This window comes from Hylobates moloch, unplaced genomic scaffold (assembly GCF_009828535.3).
Source record: "Hylobates moloch isolate HMO894 unplaced genomic scaffold, HMol_V3 SCAFFOLD_11, whole genome shotgun sequence".
Lineage (NCBI taxonomy): Eukaryota > Metazoa > Chordata > Mammalia > Primates > Hylobatidae > Hylobates > Hylobates moloch.
The window spans coordinates 49,296,525-49,318,028 of NW_026652286.1; the positions used below are offsets into that span (position 1 = coordinate 49,296,525).

The 21,504-nt window shown below is 39.3% G+C and overlaps 1 protein-coding gene across 1 annotated transcript in view; it reads right to left on the reverse strand.

Moving 5' to 3' along the window:
- GDPD4 (glycerophosphodiester phosphodiesterase domain containing 4) overlaps positions 1 to 21,504 on the reverse strand; it is a 67,514-nt gene that overhangs the window by 27,887 nt on the left and 18,123 nt on the right. Inside the window, 1 exon segment of the mRNA XM_058446843.1 lies at positions 12,870 to 13,026. Coding sequence (XP_058302826.1) covers positions 12,870 to 13,026 — 157 coding nt within the window.

Below are 21,504 nucleotides of genomic sequence, written 5' to 3' on the forward strand. Positions count from 1 at the left end.
TTCTCCCATAACTCAAGATAATACATCCCTTTTCAGTCGTGCTGGCTTCCCACATGGGCTCTTGCTATTCTAGTTTTGTGTAATAGGAAGAACACATGCTTTGGCTCAACTGAATTTAATACCATCTCTACCCCTCCCTTGACTTCCTTGCCATATCCACTTGTTAAAATCCTACCCTTCAAATGCTATTTCCCTCATGAAGCTTTCCTTTAATCTTCCTGAACTAAAGAGACTTCAAGGCTGGTGCTGTGGTCATGCCTTTAATCCCAGCAGGCTGAGGCAAGAGGATCACTTGAGGCCAAGAGTTTGAGGCCAGCCTGGGCAACATAGTGAGACCCTTGTCTCTACAAAAAAATTTTAAAATAGCTGGGTGTGGTGATACATGCCTGTAGTCCTAGCTACTAGGGAGGCTAAGGCAGAAGGATTACTTGAGCCCAGGAGTTTGAGGCTGCAAGTGAGCTATGATCATGCCACTGCACTACAGCCTGGGCAATAGAGTGAGGCCCTGGGCAATAGAGTGAGGCCCTATCTCTAAAAAAAATAAAAAAAGAGACTTCAATGGCTTTAAAGCCCAATGGCCCATTTTTATGGCTCTGTAACTGTATGTCTCATTCATATATAGCTAATATATGTAAAAATAGCTAAGCATGAGAAGAAACTAAAATTATTAACCACTATTTATAAATATACAATTAGAGACAAATTTTCAGAATTAGAATTTGGACATGTCTTAGTACATACATTAAAGTTCAATCCTGGCTCACTATGCTTCTTGCTATGCAACCTTGGTAATAAAACCATTTAAATTCTCCAAGTCATCATTGCCCAAATTATAAAATAGAGGAGAGAAAGAATAACCTATATATTTCTTAGGATTATTTTGAAGATTAAATATGATAAAAATATTTACAGGGTCTGGGAGTATGTCTGGTACATAGATAGAAAAGTATACAATTCACATTAGTTCCTTCACTCTCTACTGACTCTACTGGAGTGTATGTAACTCCCTCTTGGTGGGAACTGTCCTATATTCTTTGAAATGCACAGCATTTCACCTAACACATGGGAGAACACACATATGTTTGCTACATTAAATTTAATAGATGGCAACTTTGATAATCACTTGCCATTTTTTAGATCATTTGAGTGAAGGCAGTGTAAAAGGCTACCTCCCAGGAGAAGGAAGCAGTAGAAGGAAGAAGTCACATTTTCTTAAGACTCAAGTAATCTCTCTTTTTCTCTACACAACTTTATCATCATTCTCTTTCATACCTCTCCTATTTCTTCTTCTTCTTCATTTGACCTAAATAAGCTGCCTGTTTTAACATTTTTCTCAGGAAAGAAACAATCACATTGCACAGTATCTCCAGAAAATTGCTAGGCCAGAAGGCAGATCATTGCTAGGCCAGAAGGCAGATCTAAACCATGGTTTAGATCTGATTGAAAGCTACAACTAATGGTTTTCTTAATTCTCAGGACAATAGAAATATGCTTCAGAATTCAAGATTTTCTTAGCTACTACCAGACCTAAACCAACTGGTTCACTTAACTGTTAAACCTTCTTGTGAGAAAAATTGTTAAAAGAATTTATGGGAAAGACCAACACAAGACCAAAAATTCAAAATAGCAAAGATGGTAAATATTTAATCGATATAAGAGTTTAAAACTAGACTCCAGTAAACTTTAAATAGTATTATGGGGGTAGGGCCAACAGCTAAAGTACATTGTGCCTCTTTAGACTTAATCAGAAAAATCAACTGGAATGGATAAATGCCTGTTTAGACTATATCCAACATGTGATTGAATGTTTTCAAAAAGCCACAGGAAGTAACAAGCTAGAAATGAAAATAAATTTCTGGTCCTCCAGATGAAACATCTGGTTCCTCAAATAAAAATAAGATTAAAAGGTCCTCTGTTCTCTGTGCCTCTGTGTAGACATATTAAAAGAAGAAAGGTTATTGGAAGAGCCAATGTATAATATTGGTTAAGAAATAGAAAGACAAGGCCGGGCACGGTGGCTCACGCCTGTAATCCCAGCACTTTGGAAGGCCGAGACAGGCGAATCACCTGAGGTCAGGAGTTCGAGACCAGCCTGACCAACACGGAGAAACCCTGTCTCTACTAAAAATACAAAAATTAGCCGGGTGTGGTGGCACATGCCTGTAATCCCAGCTACTCGGGGGGCTGAGGCAGAAGAATCGCTTGAACCGGGAGGTGGAGGTTACGGTGAGCCAAGATCGCATCATTGTACTCCAGCCTGGGCAACAAGAGTGAAACTCCGTCTCAAAAAAAAAAAAAAAAAAGAAAGAAATAGAAGGACAATCAAACCTGTCCAATGATGCCACATCAAGGAAACATTCCACTGAATAGACAATTCTGGTAAGAACTAACTGTAACTACATGTGAACAATACAACTTTTTTTTTTTTTTTTGAGACGGAGTCTTGTTCTGTCACCCAGGCTGGAGTGCAGTGGTGCAATCTCAGCTCACTGCAACCTCCGCCTCCCAGGTTCAAGTGATTCTCCTGTCTCAGCCTCCCAAGTAGCTGGGATTACAGGCATGCATCATGACGCCCAGCTCATTGTTGTATTTTTACTAGAGACAGGGTTTCACCACGTTGGCCAGGCTGATCTTGAACTCCTGACCTCGTGATCCACCCGTCTCGGCCTCCCAAGTGCTGGGATTGCAGGCGTGAGCCACCATGCCCGGCTAACAATACAATTTTCTTGTTGATATGGGCACCACCACACCTACCATTAATTGCATTACTATTAAAAAATCAGATCACCAGAGTACTACAACCACTTAAGTAGTGGGAGTATCTAACAATCCTGTCTTTTTCCATGTCCCAACATAAAACTATTACTTTGAGACCATCGTCAGAAGAACATCTCTTTCTTCTCTATGGCACTTTCCCTATACATTTATTTATTTATTTTTAATGTTTATTTTTCTTGAGTTTTGTTCTTGTTGCCCAGGCTGGAGTACAATGGCACAGTCTCAGCTCACTACAACCTCCACCTCCCAGGTTCAAGCAATTCTGCGTCAGCCTCCTGAGTAGCTGGGATTATAGGCACCCATCACCAAGCCCAGCTAATTTTTTTTTTATATTTTTAGTAGAGACAGGGTTTCACCATGTTAGCTAGGCTGGTCTCAAACTCATGACCTCTCCCCTATAAATTTAAATATTAGAAGCTGGCAAGGTGGTTCACACCTGTAATCCCAGCACTTTGGGGGGCCAAGGCGGGCAGATCACAAGGTCAAGAGATCGAGACCATCCTGGCCAACATGGTGAAACCCTGTCTCTACTAAAAACACAAAAATTAGCTGGGCACGGTGGTGTGTGCTTGTAGTCCCAGCTACTCGAGAGGCTGAGGCAGGAGAATCGCTTGAAGCCGGTAAGCGGAGGTTGCAGTGAGCTGAGATCATGCCACTGCACTCCAGCCTGGCAACGGACCGAGACTCCATCAAAAAAAAAAAAAAAAAAAAAAAAATTAGGAAGCTACTTTGCAAAAAGGACCACAAGAGGAAATGTACTACAGACAAATTGTTTTTAGAAGCCTCAAAAGGTTCTATCGCACATTATCAAATTACAGCTCATATGAACATTACTATATTGATTCAAAAAAATAACCAAATAGACTTCTGGTTTCTGGTTCCACATATAAGGAGCTTGGAAGCTGTCACTCCATCCTAACAACAAGTAAAAAGTTGAACAGAATGAAAAATCAACAACTCTTCTTGGATATGTAATAGAGGTGAGGACACAGGGCAAACTGCTGCCCAGAAAATTGGAGACACAGGTGAAAGGAGATGAATCATAGCTTACCAGAATGAGCCTAATAAATGGAAACCACTAAGGAAACCAGTGCTAGGGTGGGAAAACTTGAACCATCATTGACAAATTCCTGGAGGATTAGTGTGGACAAGTCTGAGAGTTAAAAAAACTCAAGGGGACACCTTGAGATACATGATTATGTTGTTTATTTGAAATCTTTCTACTTTTTTGATGTAGGCATTTATTACTGTAAACTTCACTCTTAACATCACTTTTGCTATATCCCATAGGGTTTGGTATGTTGTGTTTCTATTTTCATTCATTTCAAAAATTTTTTAAATTTCCTTAAGTTCCTCATTAACCCACTGATCATTCAGAAGCATGTTGTTTAATTTCCATATATTTGTACAGTTTTTAAAAAAGTATAACATCTTATTTGTAAAGCTTAATTTTGACATAAAATCTTATAAACACAGTATTATCTGATTTTTACATTCTCTTTTATTTGAGCCAATAAAATTTATTTTTTTAACTTTTATTTTAGATTCAGTGGGTACATGTGCAGGTTCGTTACCTGGGTGTATTGCATGATGCTGAGATTTGAGGTATGAATGAACCCATCACTCAGGTACTAAGCTTAGTACCTAATAGTTTTTTCAACCCTGGCCCCCTTCCTCCTCTAGTAGTCCCAATTTTCTAATGTTGCCATCTTTATGTTCATGTATATCCAATATTTAGCTCCCACTTATAAGTGAGAACATGCAGTATTTGGTTTTCTGAGCCTGTATTAATTCACTTAGGATAATGGCCTCCAGCTGCATCATGTTGAAAGACATGATTTCACTTTTTTATAAGTGCATAGTATTTTGTGGTGTATATATTTGTACAGTTTTGAAAGTTCCTCTCATTGATATCTAGTTTTATTCCATTGTGGTCAGAAAAGATACTTAATATGATTTCAATTATTTTAAATTTGTTGAGATTTGTTTTGTGGCCTTACACATGGTCTGTCCTGGAGAATGTTCCATGTGCTGATGAAGAGAATGTGTATTCCATAGCTATTTTATGAAATATTCTGTAATTGTCTGTTAGGTCCATTTGGTCCAAGTACAGTTTCAATCCAATGTTGATCTTTTGTCTAGATGATCTGTTCAATGCTCATAGTAGGATGTTAAAGTCACCAACATTTACTGCATTGGAATCTTTCTCCCCCTTTAAATATAATAATATTTGCTTTATATGTCTGGGTGCTTTGGTGTTGAGTGCATGTATATTCATAATTGTTACATCTTCTTGGTGAATTGATCCCTTTATTATTTCATAATGACCTTCTTTGTCTTTCTATAGTTTTGGAACTAAAGTCTGTTTTATCTGATGTAAATATAGCTATTCCTGCTTGCTTTTGATTTCTGTTTGCATGGAATATCTATCCCTTCACTTTCTGTCTGTATGTGTCTTTATAGGCAAAGTCAGTTTTTTGTAGGCAGCATATAGTTGAGTCATTTCCTTTATTCATTCAGGCAGTCTATCATTCAAGTGACTAATTGGTTTACATTCAAGGTTATTGTAATAGGTGATGACTTGCTGTGGTCATTTTCTTAATTGTATTATGTTTGTTTTGTATATTCTTTGTTTCTTCTTGTTTTTCATTTCAATTTGATGGTCTTCTGCAGTATAAAAGGTTTGATTTTTTTCTCTCTCTCTCCTTTGCATATCTGCTCTACTGATGAGTTTTATGCTTTTGTGTGTTTTCATAATGATGATTATCACCTTTTTGCTTCTAGATACAGGGATCCCTTGAATATTTCTTGTAGGGCTAGTCTAGTGGTTTTGCATTCCCCAGTTTTTGCCTGTCTGGGAAAGACTTTCTCCCTCATTTCTGAAGGATAGATTGCTGAGTCAAATATTCTTGGCTGCCAATAGTTTTTCTTTCAGTACTTTGAATACCTCATTCTACTCTCTCCTGGTCTGGACAGTTTCAGCTGTCAGTCTAATGAGAATTCCCTTATATGTGACTTGATGCTTTTCTCTTGCTCTTTTTAGAATTATTTGTCTTTGACTTTTGACAATTTGATAAAATATGCCTTGGTGTGGACCTTTTGGGATTGAATCTATTTGGGAACCTTTGAGCTTCTTAGGTCTGGATGACCACCCCTCTCCCCAGATTTGGGAAGTTTTAAGCTACTGTTTCATTAAATAGTGTTTCTATGGCTTTTTCCAACTCTTTCCCTCAGGAACATCTACAATATGAAAATTTGTTTGCTTAATAGTGTCCTTTCTTGTAGGCTTTCTTTATTCTTTTTCATTCTCATTTCTTTTTTTCTCTTCTATCTGGGTAATTTTCAAATGACTCATCAAGCTCAGAGATTCTTCTGCTAAAACAAGTCTCTTGTTGAAGCTCTGGACTATATTGTTTTATTTTGGTACTTGAATTATTCAGCTGCAAGGGTGTCCATTTGGTTTTTTTGTTTGTTTGTTTGTTTGTTTGTTTTTTTGAGACGGAGTCTGCTTTGTAGCCCAGGCTGGAGTGCAGTGTTGTGATCTTGACTCACTGCAACCTCCACCTCCTGGGTTCAAGCAATTCTCCTGTCTCAGCCTTCCAAGTAGCTGGGACTACAGGTGCATGCCACCACACCTGGCTAATTTCTGTGTTTTTTTAGTAAAGACAGGGTTTCACTATATTGGTCAGGCTGGTCTCCAACTCCTGACCTCAGGTGATCCACCTGCCTCGGCCTCCAAAAGTACTAGGATCACAGGCATGAGCCACCACATCCGGCTGGTTCTTTTTTACTGTATCTATGTTTTTGTTGAATTTATCATTGACATCATGAATTGTTTTCCTAATTTGAATTGTCTGTTTTTTTGTATCTCATGGAGTTTCCTTAAGGTAATTATTTTGAATTCGTTTTCCAGCAATTCATTTATTTCCTTTTCATTCAGGTCTGTTACTAGAGTTATTATGTTCCTTTGGTGGTGTCATATTTCCTTGCTTTTTCATTTCTTGTGTCCCTGTGCTAATGTCTATGCATCTGGTGGAATAATCACCTCTTCCAAACTTTCTAGAGTGGCTTTTCTAGAGAAAGATTTTCACCTGCAGTTGGGTCGTAGTGCACTAGTTGAGAAGGGTGTGGTGACTTTGTTCCTGGGTAGGTGCAGTGGTATAGTCTCTGTGCAGCTTCTTTGGCTGCATTCAACATCAGCAATAACTGTGGGCATCTCAGTGGCTTAGGGGTGTGGAAATTTGTTGTCGCAACAGCAGAGGTGTATGTTGTTAATGTCCTTGGTCCACAAAGGCTTTTGGGGTTCTCCAATTCTTGTTTTCTCTACAATGAGGAGACTTCACTGAGGGGATCCCTCTTGGTGTCAGGTCTGACATGGCCTACAATCAACTGCCATGGTGCTGGATTCCAGGTGCAAATGTTTAGATTGGCAGAGTCCTAGGATCAGAGTCTCACAAATCTATTTGCCCTCTCTGTGAACCTTTCACTCTCTGTGGCAGGGTTGGACATAGGTTGCCCACACCATCAGACTCTAACCCCTTAGCAGCTTGAGTCCAGGGAGTTAGGCTGTAGCTGTGACTCTACTCTTGCTAGGCAGGGAACAGCCCTGGCCTGACTCTAAGGAAGAAGGTGTGTTCTGGAGGTTTAAGCCTAGGGCACAGGGCATGGCTATAATTTGGGAGCTTGAGCCAACAGGGCTCAGTGGCAGCTTGGGTGCCTGGGGATGAGGCACCATGTAGTGGCAACACTAGACTCTAAGATGGTAGGATTCAGCAGTATCCCAGACTCTGTGAGGCCAAGTGCAGCAGCAAGTACCCCAGTATGGCTGGTGTTTGGGTCCTGGGGGGCAAGAAGCAGCACAATGTGACTCCATTCCTTAGGGATGGCACTATCTCAGCAGCTTAGACTCTAGGGAGCTAGTCCAGCTCCAGGGAAGCAGGGTACTACAATTGTTTGGCCTGTAGGGTCGGGTATCTCTGCTCAGACACTGGTTTGTTTCCCTGGGATGAAGGGTACTATGTTAGCTCAGCCATGGAATGTGAGTTGCTCAGCTCAGTCAAAACATTGATTCTCCAAGGGTTGATGTGCCACTCTACTCAGGCCTTGGGGGCCTGACTGTTCTGAGCAGCCCAGGCACCATTTCCCTGCCACACAGGGCTCTGACAAAGTACTTTTTCCTTGAGAGGGCAGTGCACAGTTTCAACTCAGGACCCCAGTGGCAGGGCATAGCCAAGTCTGAAAGAGGTAGATGGAGCTGTTCTGCCAAAGCACCATATCCCCAGGAAAGGGTACACAGCTCCATCTCTAGCCCAAAGGTACAGGGGGAGGGGTAAATGAAACAGTTCTATCTGCTGCTTGGCTCCACAGGGAAAGGTGTAACAGTTGCTTGGCCTGGGGATGTTAGGCCACTCTGTTGGGGTGGTTCCCCAGCAGTTTAGCATAAGGGATGAAGGGGTGCTGTGGCTACTCACCTCTGGAGCAAGATGTGAGTAGTTCCAGGATGACATTGCACAGCAGCCACGTAGGCCACGGGGCAGGCACAGCTGGCTACTTCTCTGAGGGGAACACGGTTGTATGGCCTCTAGGTAGCTACCCCAGCTGGGCTTAGGGCCTGTGAGGACTGCAGGGGACCCCAATAGGGGTCCAAGGTGTTGCTGGGGGCTGCTAGGATCCTCTTGCCTAGCTTTTCACCATAGAGAGAAGTTCCTCCTGGTTCCCGGCTGATCTCAGCTGGGGGATGAGGTGGCAGGGTCCTGTTGTTTCCTTCCATTCTCTATGTGGGTCTCCTGAGTTTCTGTGCTCACCAGGGTTTCTGTTACTCCTTTGATGTACTCTGGTGCTGTCCTTTAGTTTCATTAAAATATGTTTTTTTTATTTATTGTTTTGGCTGTCTTTGTGGAAGGGATGAGTGCTAGTATTTTCTAGCTGAATATCTTGCTGTCATTTCTCCTTTGAGTGGGTTTTGTTATCCTGCTTGTTCCTTCATTAATGTGACAAATAAAACTTGTACTCATGTCGACTATGTATCTGCATGAGAATTATATTTTTATCATTTCTATAATTATACTTTCACAAAAGGATATAACAAAGTTCCACGGAAGTGTTGGTTGGGCTAAAGAAACAGGAATTCAGTTTAGCTTCCAGTATCAACTCCCAGAATGTCTGTATCTATTCTTATTTTGTTATAAGATTAGCTACTTGATTTTCACAATAATCTCAAGACTAATAAATACATTAATAAATAATGGCCAATTCACCACCATGATCAATCAATAATCATACCCAACCAATAAAGAATCATCAGAATAATCTTTACTAATTTTTTCACTATGGAAAAAACTACCCAAATCTCCAAATCTTTTAAATCACATGATAACACCATTTCAACTACCTTCTAACCATACAGCATGAAAGCCAAGAAAGCTCCATGATCAAACCTAAAGTCTCCAGATAACCATATTTAAACCCCAGGTTTCAGGATGCTCTTCAGTAGCCATTGAAATAGGATAACTAAATGCTACAAGCAAAGCACCTGAACACCCTAAACATGCTAAAACAGAGCTATTAATCCTAAAAAATGCCCACCAAAAGTCATTACAATAACAGATCCAACCCTATCACTTACAACTAACCCAAACATTCAAAACTGCAGGCAGTTTTGAAGAAATGTTTGAAAACCAAAAATAAGGCCGGTGCAGTGGCTCACATCTGTAATCCCAGCACTTTGGGAGGCCGAGGCAGGTGGATCACCTGAGGTTAGGAGTTTGAGGCCAGCCTGGTCAACATGGTGAAACCCTCTATTAAAAACACAAAAAATTAGCTGGTCATGGTGGCGGGCGCCTGTAGTCCCAGCTACTCAGGAGGCTGAAGGAGGAGAATCGCTGGAATGAAGGAGGCGGAGGCTTCAGTGTCCCGAGATCATGCCACTGCACTCCAGCCTGGGTGGCAGAGTGAAACTCCGTTTCAAAAAACATAAAAATAAGGCTGGGTGTGGTGGCTCACACTTGTAATCCCAGCACTTTGGGAGGCCAAGGTGGGCAGATCACAAGGTCAGGAGTTCAAGACAAGCCTGGCCAATAGGGTGAAACCCCATCTCTACTAAAAATACAAAAAAGGCCAGGCGCGGTGGCTCACGCTTGTAATCCCAGCACTTTGGGAGGCCGAGGCAGGCGGATCACGAGGTCAGGAGATAGAGACCACGGTGAAACCCCATCTGTACTAAAAAATACAAAAAAAAATTAGCCGGGCGTGGTGGCAGGCACCTGTAGTCCCAGCTACTCGGAGAGGCTGAGGCAGGAGAATGGCGTGAACCCGGGAGGCGGAGCTTGCAGTGAGCCGAGATCACACCACTGCACTCCAGCCTGGGCGACAGAGCAAGACTCCGTCTCACAAAAAAAAAAAAAAAAAAAAAAATTAGCTGGGCATGGTGGCATGTAGCTATAATCCCAATTACTCGAGAGGCTGAAGCAGGAGAATTGCTTGAATTGAAACCTGGGAGGCAGAGGTTGCAGTGAGCTGAGATCACACCACCGCATTCCACCCTGGGCTACAGAGCAAGACTCTGTCTCAAAAATAAATAAATAAATATAAAAAAAAGAAAACTAAAAATAAGGATGCTATTTAATAAGTTATTAAGTATTAAGTGTTTCTGAATGTACTTAGAATTATGAAAAAAATTAAATTCATGGTTCCCACATGGTAGCTAACCATGACCACTGACATGAGAAACAACTGTTGTCTTTCAGCAATAAGGACCACTAAGTTCCCATAAAGACCAAGAAAAAGCATCTATTAATTAAAATTCATCAACTCTACTGTTCCATCAAACATCTCAGCCTGATGAAACTTTGGCTCAATTTTAGGAGTAAGTTTAATTCTGTGAATCCTAATAAGACTTATCAGCCTTATATTATACATCAGATACAATAGGCTTTTCATCTAGAACACACCTTTGCCAAAATATGAACTATAGCTAACTAATTCAATATATACATCCTAATGGAGCACCTCTAGTTTTTATGTGTCTATGTATGAGACATATTGCAGAAGCTACATATACTCAGAAACCTAGAATATCAGAGTAATCATATTATTTTCATATATGGAAATAGCATGTATAGACTATGTACTCCTATGAGGACAAATATTCTGAGCAACTACAGTAATAAATCCACTTTCAGCTATTTCTTATATTAATACTAATTAATACAATGAATCTGAAGTGGAGTCTCAGTAGATGATACAGTTTGGATATGTGTCCCTTCCTAATCTTATGTTGAAATGTGACCTCCAATGTTGGAAGTGAGGCCTAATGAGAGGTATTTGGGTCATGGGGGCAGATCCCTTATGAATGATTTGGTGCCCTCTCCTCAGTAATGACTGATTTCTCATTCTATTAGTTCATGCAAGAGCTGGTTGTTTAAAGGAGCCTGGTACCTCCTTCTCTCTTTCTTGCTCCCTCTCTCGCCATATAACATGCCTTGCTCCCCCTTCACCTTCTGCCATGAGTAAAAGCTTCCTCACCAGAAGCCGAGCAGATGCTGGTATCATGCTTGTAGAGCTTGTAGAACCATGAGTCAAATAAACCTCTTTTCTTTATAAATTACCCAGTCTCAGGTATTCCTTTATAGCAACACAAAATGGACACAGTAGGTAAGTCCATCTGTACATAATTCTTCACTTTTCCCTATTTTTACATGAAACATGATCAAACGGCCCTCAGGATTAACATCAAACATAAATAAAATTCCATTCCACCAGTACACAATCAAAAATCCCTTAATATTTCTTTTCCTAATTACACTACTACCATATAAGTGAGCTATTACCACAGCTGACCCTCACACCTTGCTATCTCTGCTGTCACATGTGCTAGCAATATGGATGCCTGCTATCTATCTTGTTGAGATGTTTATTTTCAAAATCAAAGTCTCAAATGAGTATATCTGATTGGTCAGAACCTAGGTCACATGAATTCCTAGTCATAAAATAAGCTAGAAAACATAGGTTGTTTTGTTTTCTTTAATCTATCTTGAGAAAGTAGGCTTGACCTTTATCAAATGCAATTCTGACTTTTTACCCATTTAAAAACACTCAAGGATAATTCTAAACTCTTTAACTTGTTATGTAAGCATTGCCATAATCTTCATCAACATATTTTCCAGATTATTCTCCCAATCTATCTCTCATCTACTTCCTACCCCTCTCCTTCCTTCCTCTCTTTCCTCTATCCTTCCCTCCCTCTCCTACACACACACACACAACACACACACACACACAACACACACACACACACACACACACCCTGTTGCTCCAGGATAATCTCTGAAACACATCATCATTACTGCCCTTGCTTTCCTTTGGTAATGATCTTCCCTCAGCTCAAATGGTAGCTGTGCATAAAGTATTCCCCAATTTCTTCCAGAGGAACGATTCATACTTGCCTCAAAATTACACTGTACACCACACAGCACATGCTTTATACTGTACCACATCCATTATTAGTCTATACATCTCCTTCCAGAATCTCCCATCCACATTCCCCAGTCTGAGTTAGAAGTTGTTCTTGTGTGCTCCTGAAGCAACCTGAAATTAACTCTAGTTTTGCACTTATCACAATGTATAGTAACTGTCTGTTTCTTATACTAGCCTGTGAATTCCATTAAGGCTGGATGTGTGTTTATTCACCATTATATTCCATGTGCCTTGTACCATTAGGTGCTCAATATTTGTTGAATGGCAAGCAGAAAAAATAAAAAATATATGTCCTAGTCTGCTCATCCAGGAAAATGTTATGTACATGTTGGCCATACTGTAAAAGCTTATGAAATATTTGGGTAAAAAGAAATTACGAGATAAGGGTAAGTCTACAAGTTTGTCTTCAGACTTCCTAGTGAATGTAGAAAGCAGCAATTAGACTAACTTCATTACTGAAAAAGCCCTCCTGCCAATACTATAGTCCTGCTACCAAAATGGGATGAAATCATGTGGATACTTGCCTATCTTCATCTATGGCCTTTATTTTCAGGAGCAGCACATGATCTCTTACAAAAATTCAATGCAGGTTTGTGGAACTTGGGAATGTGTCTTACCTCTGGTTTTACAAACCATTTGCCTGCATTCAGAGTCGACAGGAAATCCCAATTGAAGAAGGCAAGGTTCTTGAAGGCAGATTCTGGCTGAACTTCCCCGATATTGGTTGTTCTTCTCAGGTCAAAGTCATGCATGAGGAAAGGCACATGATCATAACTGCGGCAGAGGTAGAAAAGAAGGGCAGGGTTAGATAGGCTGAATTTAGCTACCTTGGTAGACAGGCTCCCTAGAAAGTCCTTCAAGGTCACAAGTGTCACTAGGGCTCCTTACTCCCTCTCAAATCTTAGAAAAGGGCTACATATCAGTCATTTACACTTTGATGTCAATATTTTTCTGCTCTAGGGATCAATCTTTCATGATATATAATCACATTAGTGATGGTGAAAGAATAGCTTCTCTATTCAGGGGCTTTCTGGCATTAGGAAAACAGCAGGCACAGTAGTGGCCTGAAAATAAAGTGAATGGAGGTAGGGATGACACAAGGCCCTCAGGTTCCAGGACCATACTAAGCAGGCGTCCACACAGTTTTCCTATATTATTCTGATCCTTTCCCAGCTAGGCACTGCACTGAGTATTTCTTTTTGTTTGTTTGCTTGGTTTTTTTGTTTTTTTGAGACGGAGTCTTGCTCTGTCACCCAGACTGGAGTGCAGTGGCATGATCTCGGCTCACCACAACCATGATCACACAAGTGATTCTCCTGCCTCAGCCTCTCGAGTAGCTGAGACTACAGACAGGCAGCACCACACCTGGCTTATTTTTGTATTTTTTAGTACAGACAGGATTTTGTCATGTTAGCCAGGCTGGTCTCGAACTCCTAGCCTCAAGTGATCCGCCCATCTCAGCCTCCCAAAGTGCTGGGATTACAGGTATGAGCCACCATGCCCAGCCCACACTGAGTATTTCTGGTCCTACACTCTCCACATCAGATAGTATCATAAGGTAAGTTCCTTGTTCTTCTATCTGCAATTTGCTTTGGAGAATCTCTGATTTTATGAAACTATCTCTCCCTTTCTCATTAAAATATCTATGAAGAGAACATCTATAATGAGGAAGATAAGGCTTGGAACTTACTCTTCTGCCATAAACCACTAGAAAACTGGACAAAATAAAGGAAATAACTATTTTCAGTTAATAGACAAAAGGATGCACAATATTACTACAATCTCTGAGAAAAGCAATAAAAAAAATGACATAAGCAATTCCATCACCCAGGCTTCTTTCCTGCAAGTGAATACTGAATTCCAGTACAGGGTGGGGGAACCTAAAAGGGACCTAGCTGTCTTGCTGAAATGAGAAGAAAGAGATTAGAGTAAGGGGGGAGCCAAGACAGCTAGAATTTGTGGGCTAGAGTCCCATAAAGGATAGAGTTATGCAAAAACAAAGACACAGTTCCAAGAAAATATGCGAAAGTCTGTAAGTCTACGGCTAGATATCAATCTGTATGTGTACAGAGTAAAACTATGAAGCTTGGCAAGAACAACTTCTAAGAAAAGAAAATATTACCAGACAGTTCTAAGACAATTGGAGCTTGCACAGGGGTATGATGAATCATTCAAGTTCCATCCAGCAAGAGAGGAGAGTCCTCAGTAATTACATAGGCATTCTTTAGAGACTCCAGAAGATCACACCTTAGAAAAGGGGATAATTGGCTGGGCGTGGTGGCTCACTCCTGTAATCCCAACACTTTGGTGGGCGGATCACGAGGTCGAGATCGAGACCAGCCTGGCCAACATGGTGAAACCCCGTCTCTACTAAAAATACAAAAATTAGCCAGGCATGGTGGTACATGCCTGTAGTCCCAGCTACTCGAGAGGCTGAGGCAGGAGAATCGCTTGAACCTGGGAGGCAGAGGTTACGATTAGACAAAATCGCACCATTGGACTCCAGCCTGGGCAACAAGAGTGAAACTCCGTCTCAGAAAATAAAATAGTGGGGGGCGCGGGATAATTTAGAACTACAATGGCCTTAGAGCCACTTTAGATCCTCTAAAAAAGAGCTTAAAAACAAGCCTCCAAAGAAAAGACCAAACTAGTCTGGAAGTAACAACTATCTGCTAGAAAATGACCAACCCTAAAGGATACAAGATATAGCACCCAACAATGTAAAACTACAAGTCCAGCATGTAATCAAAACTTACTAGAGATATAAATAAGCAGGAAAATGTGACCGTATGGAAGAGGAATTACTCAACAGGGACAAACTCAAAAGTGAAAGAGATGACAGAATTCATAGACAAGGGTGTTAAACAGTGTAGAACAAAATTATAAAGGTGTAAACAAGGTATGTAAAGGAAAACATGAACACAATGAAGATATACATACAAGGTATAAAAATGGAAATTTAGAGACAAAACATAATAACTGAAATGAAAATTTCACCACATGAAATTTAAAACAGATCAGATATTGCAGATCATGCAAAGAACAATGAATTTAAAGATGTAGCATTAGAATCTATCCAAATGAAAGCATAGAAAGAAGACTGAAACAAAAAAGAATGGGGAATCAGTGACCTGTAAGGCAATGATCAAGCAGTATTATATATATGTAAATGGAATCCTAAAAAAGAAGGGAGGGGCAGAAAAAAACATTTCAAACAGTGAAACTAAAAATTTTTTCAAAATTTGATGAAGATTTGAACTGAATACAGAATTCTTTCCTGGCTAAAAGTCTCCAAACTAACGTCTTCAAATTCTCTTTCCATTTTTCTCACTTAGACTCAGTGGCATTGCCACTATCTTTTTCCTGCAAGGATATCTTGTGATACATAAACTACAGGCAAGAAAAATCTGTCAGATTGCCACTGCCTGCTTCCACATTAACTGAAGATGCTTTGGGCCTAACATCTTTTTTTTTTTTTCTTTTTGAAACAGAATCTTACTCTGTCACCCAGGCTGGAGTGTAGTGGTGCCATCTCAGTTCACTGCAACCTCCGCCTCCCAGGTTCAAGTGATTCTCCTGCCTCAGCCTCCCGAGTAGCTGGGATTACAAGTGTCCACCACCACGCCCAGCTAATTTTTGTATTTTTAGTAGGGATGGGGTTTCACCATGTTGGCCAGGCTGGTCTCAAACTCCTGACCTCAGGTGATCTCCCTGCCTCGGCCTCCCAAAATGCTGGGATTACAGGCTTGAGCCACCATGCCCGGCCAAATCTAACATCTAGACACCTCAACTGACTGCCCTCCAGACTAAGGAAACTGGTTTATAGATTTCTCCAAACATTACATTTGTTTTTCTTCCATTTGAAAGCTCATTTGCGATACTAACTCCTGAAATGAGACACAGCTGTTTAATGGGACTGGGCTATTTCCAGAAACAGAAGACTGGTTTACGGGGATCCTTTGCCACTCAGCTATTAACTCAGTTTTCCCAGCAACTCAGCTTTTAGTGTGTGAAACCTCTAGGGAAGCTTCAGATGGGGATGCTGGAGCTCAGAAGCCTACACCCAAAATGTGGTATGCTGACATGCTGAAATAAAGAAGGCTGTTAAGCATAATGGTTTAAGCTCTTTGGCCCAGGCAGTTGTGAATAATTAAACTGTATTAGATTTCCTTTTGGCAAAACAAGTGGTATCTGTGCAACAGCTAATACCACTTGTTGTGAATAAAAAAAATTTCCAAATAAGCTAAATGGTTATGAGAGATGTGTACCACAGATCCCCTTAAATGATCTCTTTAGCTGGCTTCCTAAGGGAATGGGAAACTGGTTTTAGTTCCCCTTACAAACTCTTATTATTGTCATCTTGCTCTTCTTTCTATTCACAACAGACAAGAGGGACTAGTAACAAAAGAACTGACATTTTTGTCATGCAGAATCAGAACCCTATACCTGGCACTCAAGAACATTTACAGGCTACCACAAAGCAGTTTCATTCCTCAAATCCTAATTATGGTCCCCTTGACCCTTATCAGCAGGAATCAGCCAAAGCAGTCATGGACCAATTCCTCCTTAATGATCACACTTCAGGATTGAGGGATAAAGAAGATGAGGGGGTACTGAAGCCATCCTCACAGGCTTAACAAGAATTCTGGACAGAAATATAGCTCTAATTAAGTATTAATCAGGCTTCATTTTGAACCACTTCCTTGTAATGGAAAATCATTTGACATTGACCATTTGCATCCCCAGTGTATCTATAGATACGATTTCTGACATTAGAATCACAAGGCTTTTGTTTAAGAATTGCTTAAGATGTTTTTCAGATCCCATATTCCAGTAAAACAGCTGATGTGAACCAGTTTGAAGACCCCCACAGAGGAACAGAATCAGCATGAGAATATAGTTTCTTCATCTCCCTGTCCCTTGACTTCACCCTGTACTCTTTGACCAATCAACGATCTGCACACTTCAGCCCACTCCAAAACCATTAAAAACTCTAGCCCCAAACTCCTCAGGGAGATGGATTTGAGGTTTCCTCCTATTTCCTCATTTGATGACTCTATCACTAAACCTCTTTCTCTGCTGCTGCAAAAAAAAAAGGAGCTGGGGCTAGGGGTGGGCATATGTGGAGGGGAATACAGATAAGCATTCAGAAGATTTCTTATCAAAACATAAGACAGAAAACTAGGAAATAACAATTTTTACATGCTTGAAGAAAACAACTGTCAACTTAGAATTCTATATGCAGCAAAAATATTCTTCAAAAATGAAGGGAAAATTAAAATATTTCATACAAACAAAAAGAAGAATAATTCATTTCCAGCATACCTTTACTGTAAAAAAGATTAAAATAATTATTAGACAAAAAGGAAACTGATGCAATTCGAAACTTGGATCTACACAAAAGAATAAATAGTGCCAGAAATGATAAATACATGAGTAAATATAGAAACTTTTTTCTCATTTTTTAAAAACAGAATTAACTATTTAAAGCAAAAAGTAATAGCAATGTATAATGAGGTTCATGATAGCACCAGGTCATACTATGAGAGAGATGAAATGTTAGTGCACTGATAAAAGATGTATGCTTTACACAAAAATGTATAATACTCAAAGGGAGAAATAAGTTAAAGATCATATTGTAAACTCTGGCATAACAACTAAAAAAAAAGAGGTATAGCTAATAATCCAACAGTAGAGATAAAGTTCTAAAAAATGCTCCATTAGTCCAAAAGGAGGCAGGAAAGGAGAAAACAAATAACAAAATGATAGTGCACTTGCCATGGGTCTAAAATTTAAAGGGGTGCCAAAAACTAATAAGCAAGATAAATATTATTTTAATACAATATTTAAAAGACAAAACCAATGCAAAAATCCACTATAAACAAAATATTAAATTTTAAATGAAGATAAGATAGTATTACTGATTTTTCCTTTTGCCTCAGGTTCTCATATGGCTTGGCATGACACATCTTCATTAAAATTTTTGACATTTTGTTCATCATGGATGCTAAAGGGTAGGCAAATACCAACAGAAACTAGTTATCACACACATACTTGTTATGTGTGACATGTACATTTATTCCCCTTAAAAAGTTAGGTGGAGACTGCGGTAGCAGAGAGGGAGTAAGAACAATAGGCACAAACAAGCTTATTGGGATCTTTCAATCTAACTCAGCTTCTATGGACTTCCAGTGACTGTTGGCAAGATTTCTCCTATTGGTCTACATGAGGAGGTCAACATTTCTTCAGGATCTGTGTGTTTCTGCAATCCCCAGAAAACTCAATTCAGTGTTCTCCAGAGAGGTGTATGGCTGGCTGGGCTTTTATGCTAGAACTTTTATAAGAGGACTGGGAATAATAGCAGCCAAAAATTTTGCATAGATCTTCTCAGGATCTCCCATAGGCTTTCACTCAGATGCAAATAACTTGTTTACATTACTTGCTTTTTAGGTTTAAAAAATGTCTCTGCCTTTTCAAATGGCTTCTCAAAAATATGTTCAAATGAAGGTTTCATATAAACCTGTTTCACATTTAAGAACAACATAGCTGCAATTTTATAAAGTGGGATGAGCACTATCAAATTCACTTTGGGGTGAACTTGGTGTAGGGATCAAACATCCTTTATAACTATTTTATCACAAATCTCAAAAATTCCAACATTTTAAAGGCAAGAAGGGAAGAAGGAGCCAGCAAAAGTCACACAGGAAACAGCCAGGTAGGAAGAAAATCAGGAGAGTATGGTATTCTAATTGCCAAATGAAGAAAGTGTTTCAAAAATGAAGGACTACTCAAATGCTGAGAGGTTAAGATGAAAACTGAAAATTTACTATGATGTTTAAGAAGTTTGAGGTCCCTGATAACTTAGTAGGAGCTCTGAGAAGTGGTGTAGAAGAAGCCTGATTGGGATAGGCTCAAAAAGGATTAAAAGTTATCCAAAACAAAGGGGAGGACTGAGAGAAGGCAAAGAAAGGCAATGTTGGAGTTCAAGACACTCACCCTAAAATATGACTGAGGAGACCAGAATATGCCATCCCACTATATACCTCTTTGGCATATTGATTGTTTTGAGCTGGTTATTTTGAGAAACAGCAGACACAGGAGAAGCTCTGAAAAGTTGCACTTTTGTAAAGGAAATTTATATTTATAAAGGAAATTTTCATTAGTAAAAGTATCTGTACCAATAAGAGAGCTGCTCTGAAATCATTTTATTATCAAGAGACTTATATCTGTATAATAAGACAACCTTTATTCACCACACATTTTCTTTCCTCTTCTTCCCACAATTTGTCACTGCCCCCACACAGCCTCTATTCCTTTCTATAGCTCAGGAAACCATACAAGCTTCAATCATCTGGCCTTTTCCTTGAGTTCCAAATTTTTGTGGGACTCCCATTTGTACATACGTAATTAAAATTATTTTTCTCCTGTTAATCTCTTATGCCAATTTAATTTGTAGACTAGCCAAAGAACCTAGAAGGGTGGAGACTAACACAAACTTTTGATCCTCTAAAGCAGTACAGACCACTCTTTGGAGGAATGTTGCTTAAAAGAAAGTGAAGACATGGGGCATAAACTGGAGCAGGATATAGGGCCTAGAAAAGTTTTAAAATGTCAGAATGGATCATCTTCTGATTTTAGAATCACTTTGTCTATATCTTTTCTTTAAAAAGCTGATGAGATTCTTTTCTTTAAATTCTATTTTGAGAGGATTGTAGATTCACATGGGTTTGTAAGAAATAATACAGAGAGATCCTACATACCCTTAGCCCATTTCCCCCAATAGTAACATCTTGCATAACTATACTATACTATCACAAGGAAACTGACATTGATAAAATCTATGACCTCATTCAGAGTTCATTCATTTTACATGAACTTATTTGTATATTTAGTTCTATATTTAGTTTACATGAACTTATTTGTATATTTTGTTAATTTTATCACACGTGCAGACATATCACCACCACCACAGTCAAGATACAGAACAGTAAATATACAAGAAGAGTTTTGTGTTATCTTTTAAAGTGGGAGCCACCTCTCTCCCTCCTTCACCCCTGGAAACCACTGATTTTTCTCCATCCCTTTAATTTTGTCATTTGAATGTGATCTTCAAATGGAATCATACAATATATAACCTTTTGAGACTGGCTTTATTCACTCAACTCAATTCCCATGAGGTCCATCCAAATAGCAGCATGTTTCAATAGTTCATTCATTTTTATTGCTGGGTAATATTCCACAGTATGGATGAACACAGTTTATTTAATCATTAAACCTCTTAAAGGACATTTGGGTTGTTTCTAGATTTGGGCTATTACAAATAAAACAGCTATGAAAATTAATGTAAAGTTTTTTTCTATATGAACGTTGTCTTCTTTTCTCTGGAATAAATGCCCAGGAGTACAATTTCTGGGGTGCATGGTAAGTACATAATGTGCCACATAATGACATTTCAGTCAACAATGGACCTCATATATGACAGTGGCCCCATAAGATTATAATGGAGCTGAAAATTTCCTATCACCTAGTGACTTCGTAGCCATAATATTGTAGCACAGTACATTACTCATATGTTTATGGTGATACTTGTGTAAACAAACCTGTACAGCCAATCATATAAAAGTATAGCACATACAACTACAGATAGTACATAATACCTGATGATGACAATAAACAACTGTTACTGGTTTATATATTTACTACACTACACTTTTTATTGTTATTTTAGAGTATATACATTCTATTATATATTTTAAAAATTAAATGTAAAACAGCCTCAGGTAGTCCTTCAGGAGGTATTCTAGAAGGCACTGTTTTCATAGATGACCGCTCCATGCATGTTATTATCCCTGCAGACACTGCAGTGGGACAAGATGTGAAGGTAGAAGACAGTGATATTAATGATCCTGACCCTGTGTAAGCCTAGGCTAATGTGTGTGCTTGTGTCTTAGTTTCTAACAAAAAAGTTTAAAAAAATTAAAATAGAAAACAGCTTAGAGAATAAGGTTACAAAGAAAGAAAATATTTTTGTACAGCTGTACAATGTATTTGTGCTTACACTAAGTGTTATCACAAGAGTCAAAAAGTTACAATAAGCTGGGGTTAATTTATTATTGAAGAAAATTTTTTTATGAATTTAGCACAATCTAAGTGTACAGTGTTTATAAAGTCTTCAGTAGTGTACATAATGTCCTAGGCCTTCACATTCACTTACCACTCACTCACTGACTCACCCAGAGCAACTTCCAGTCC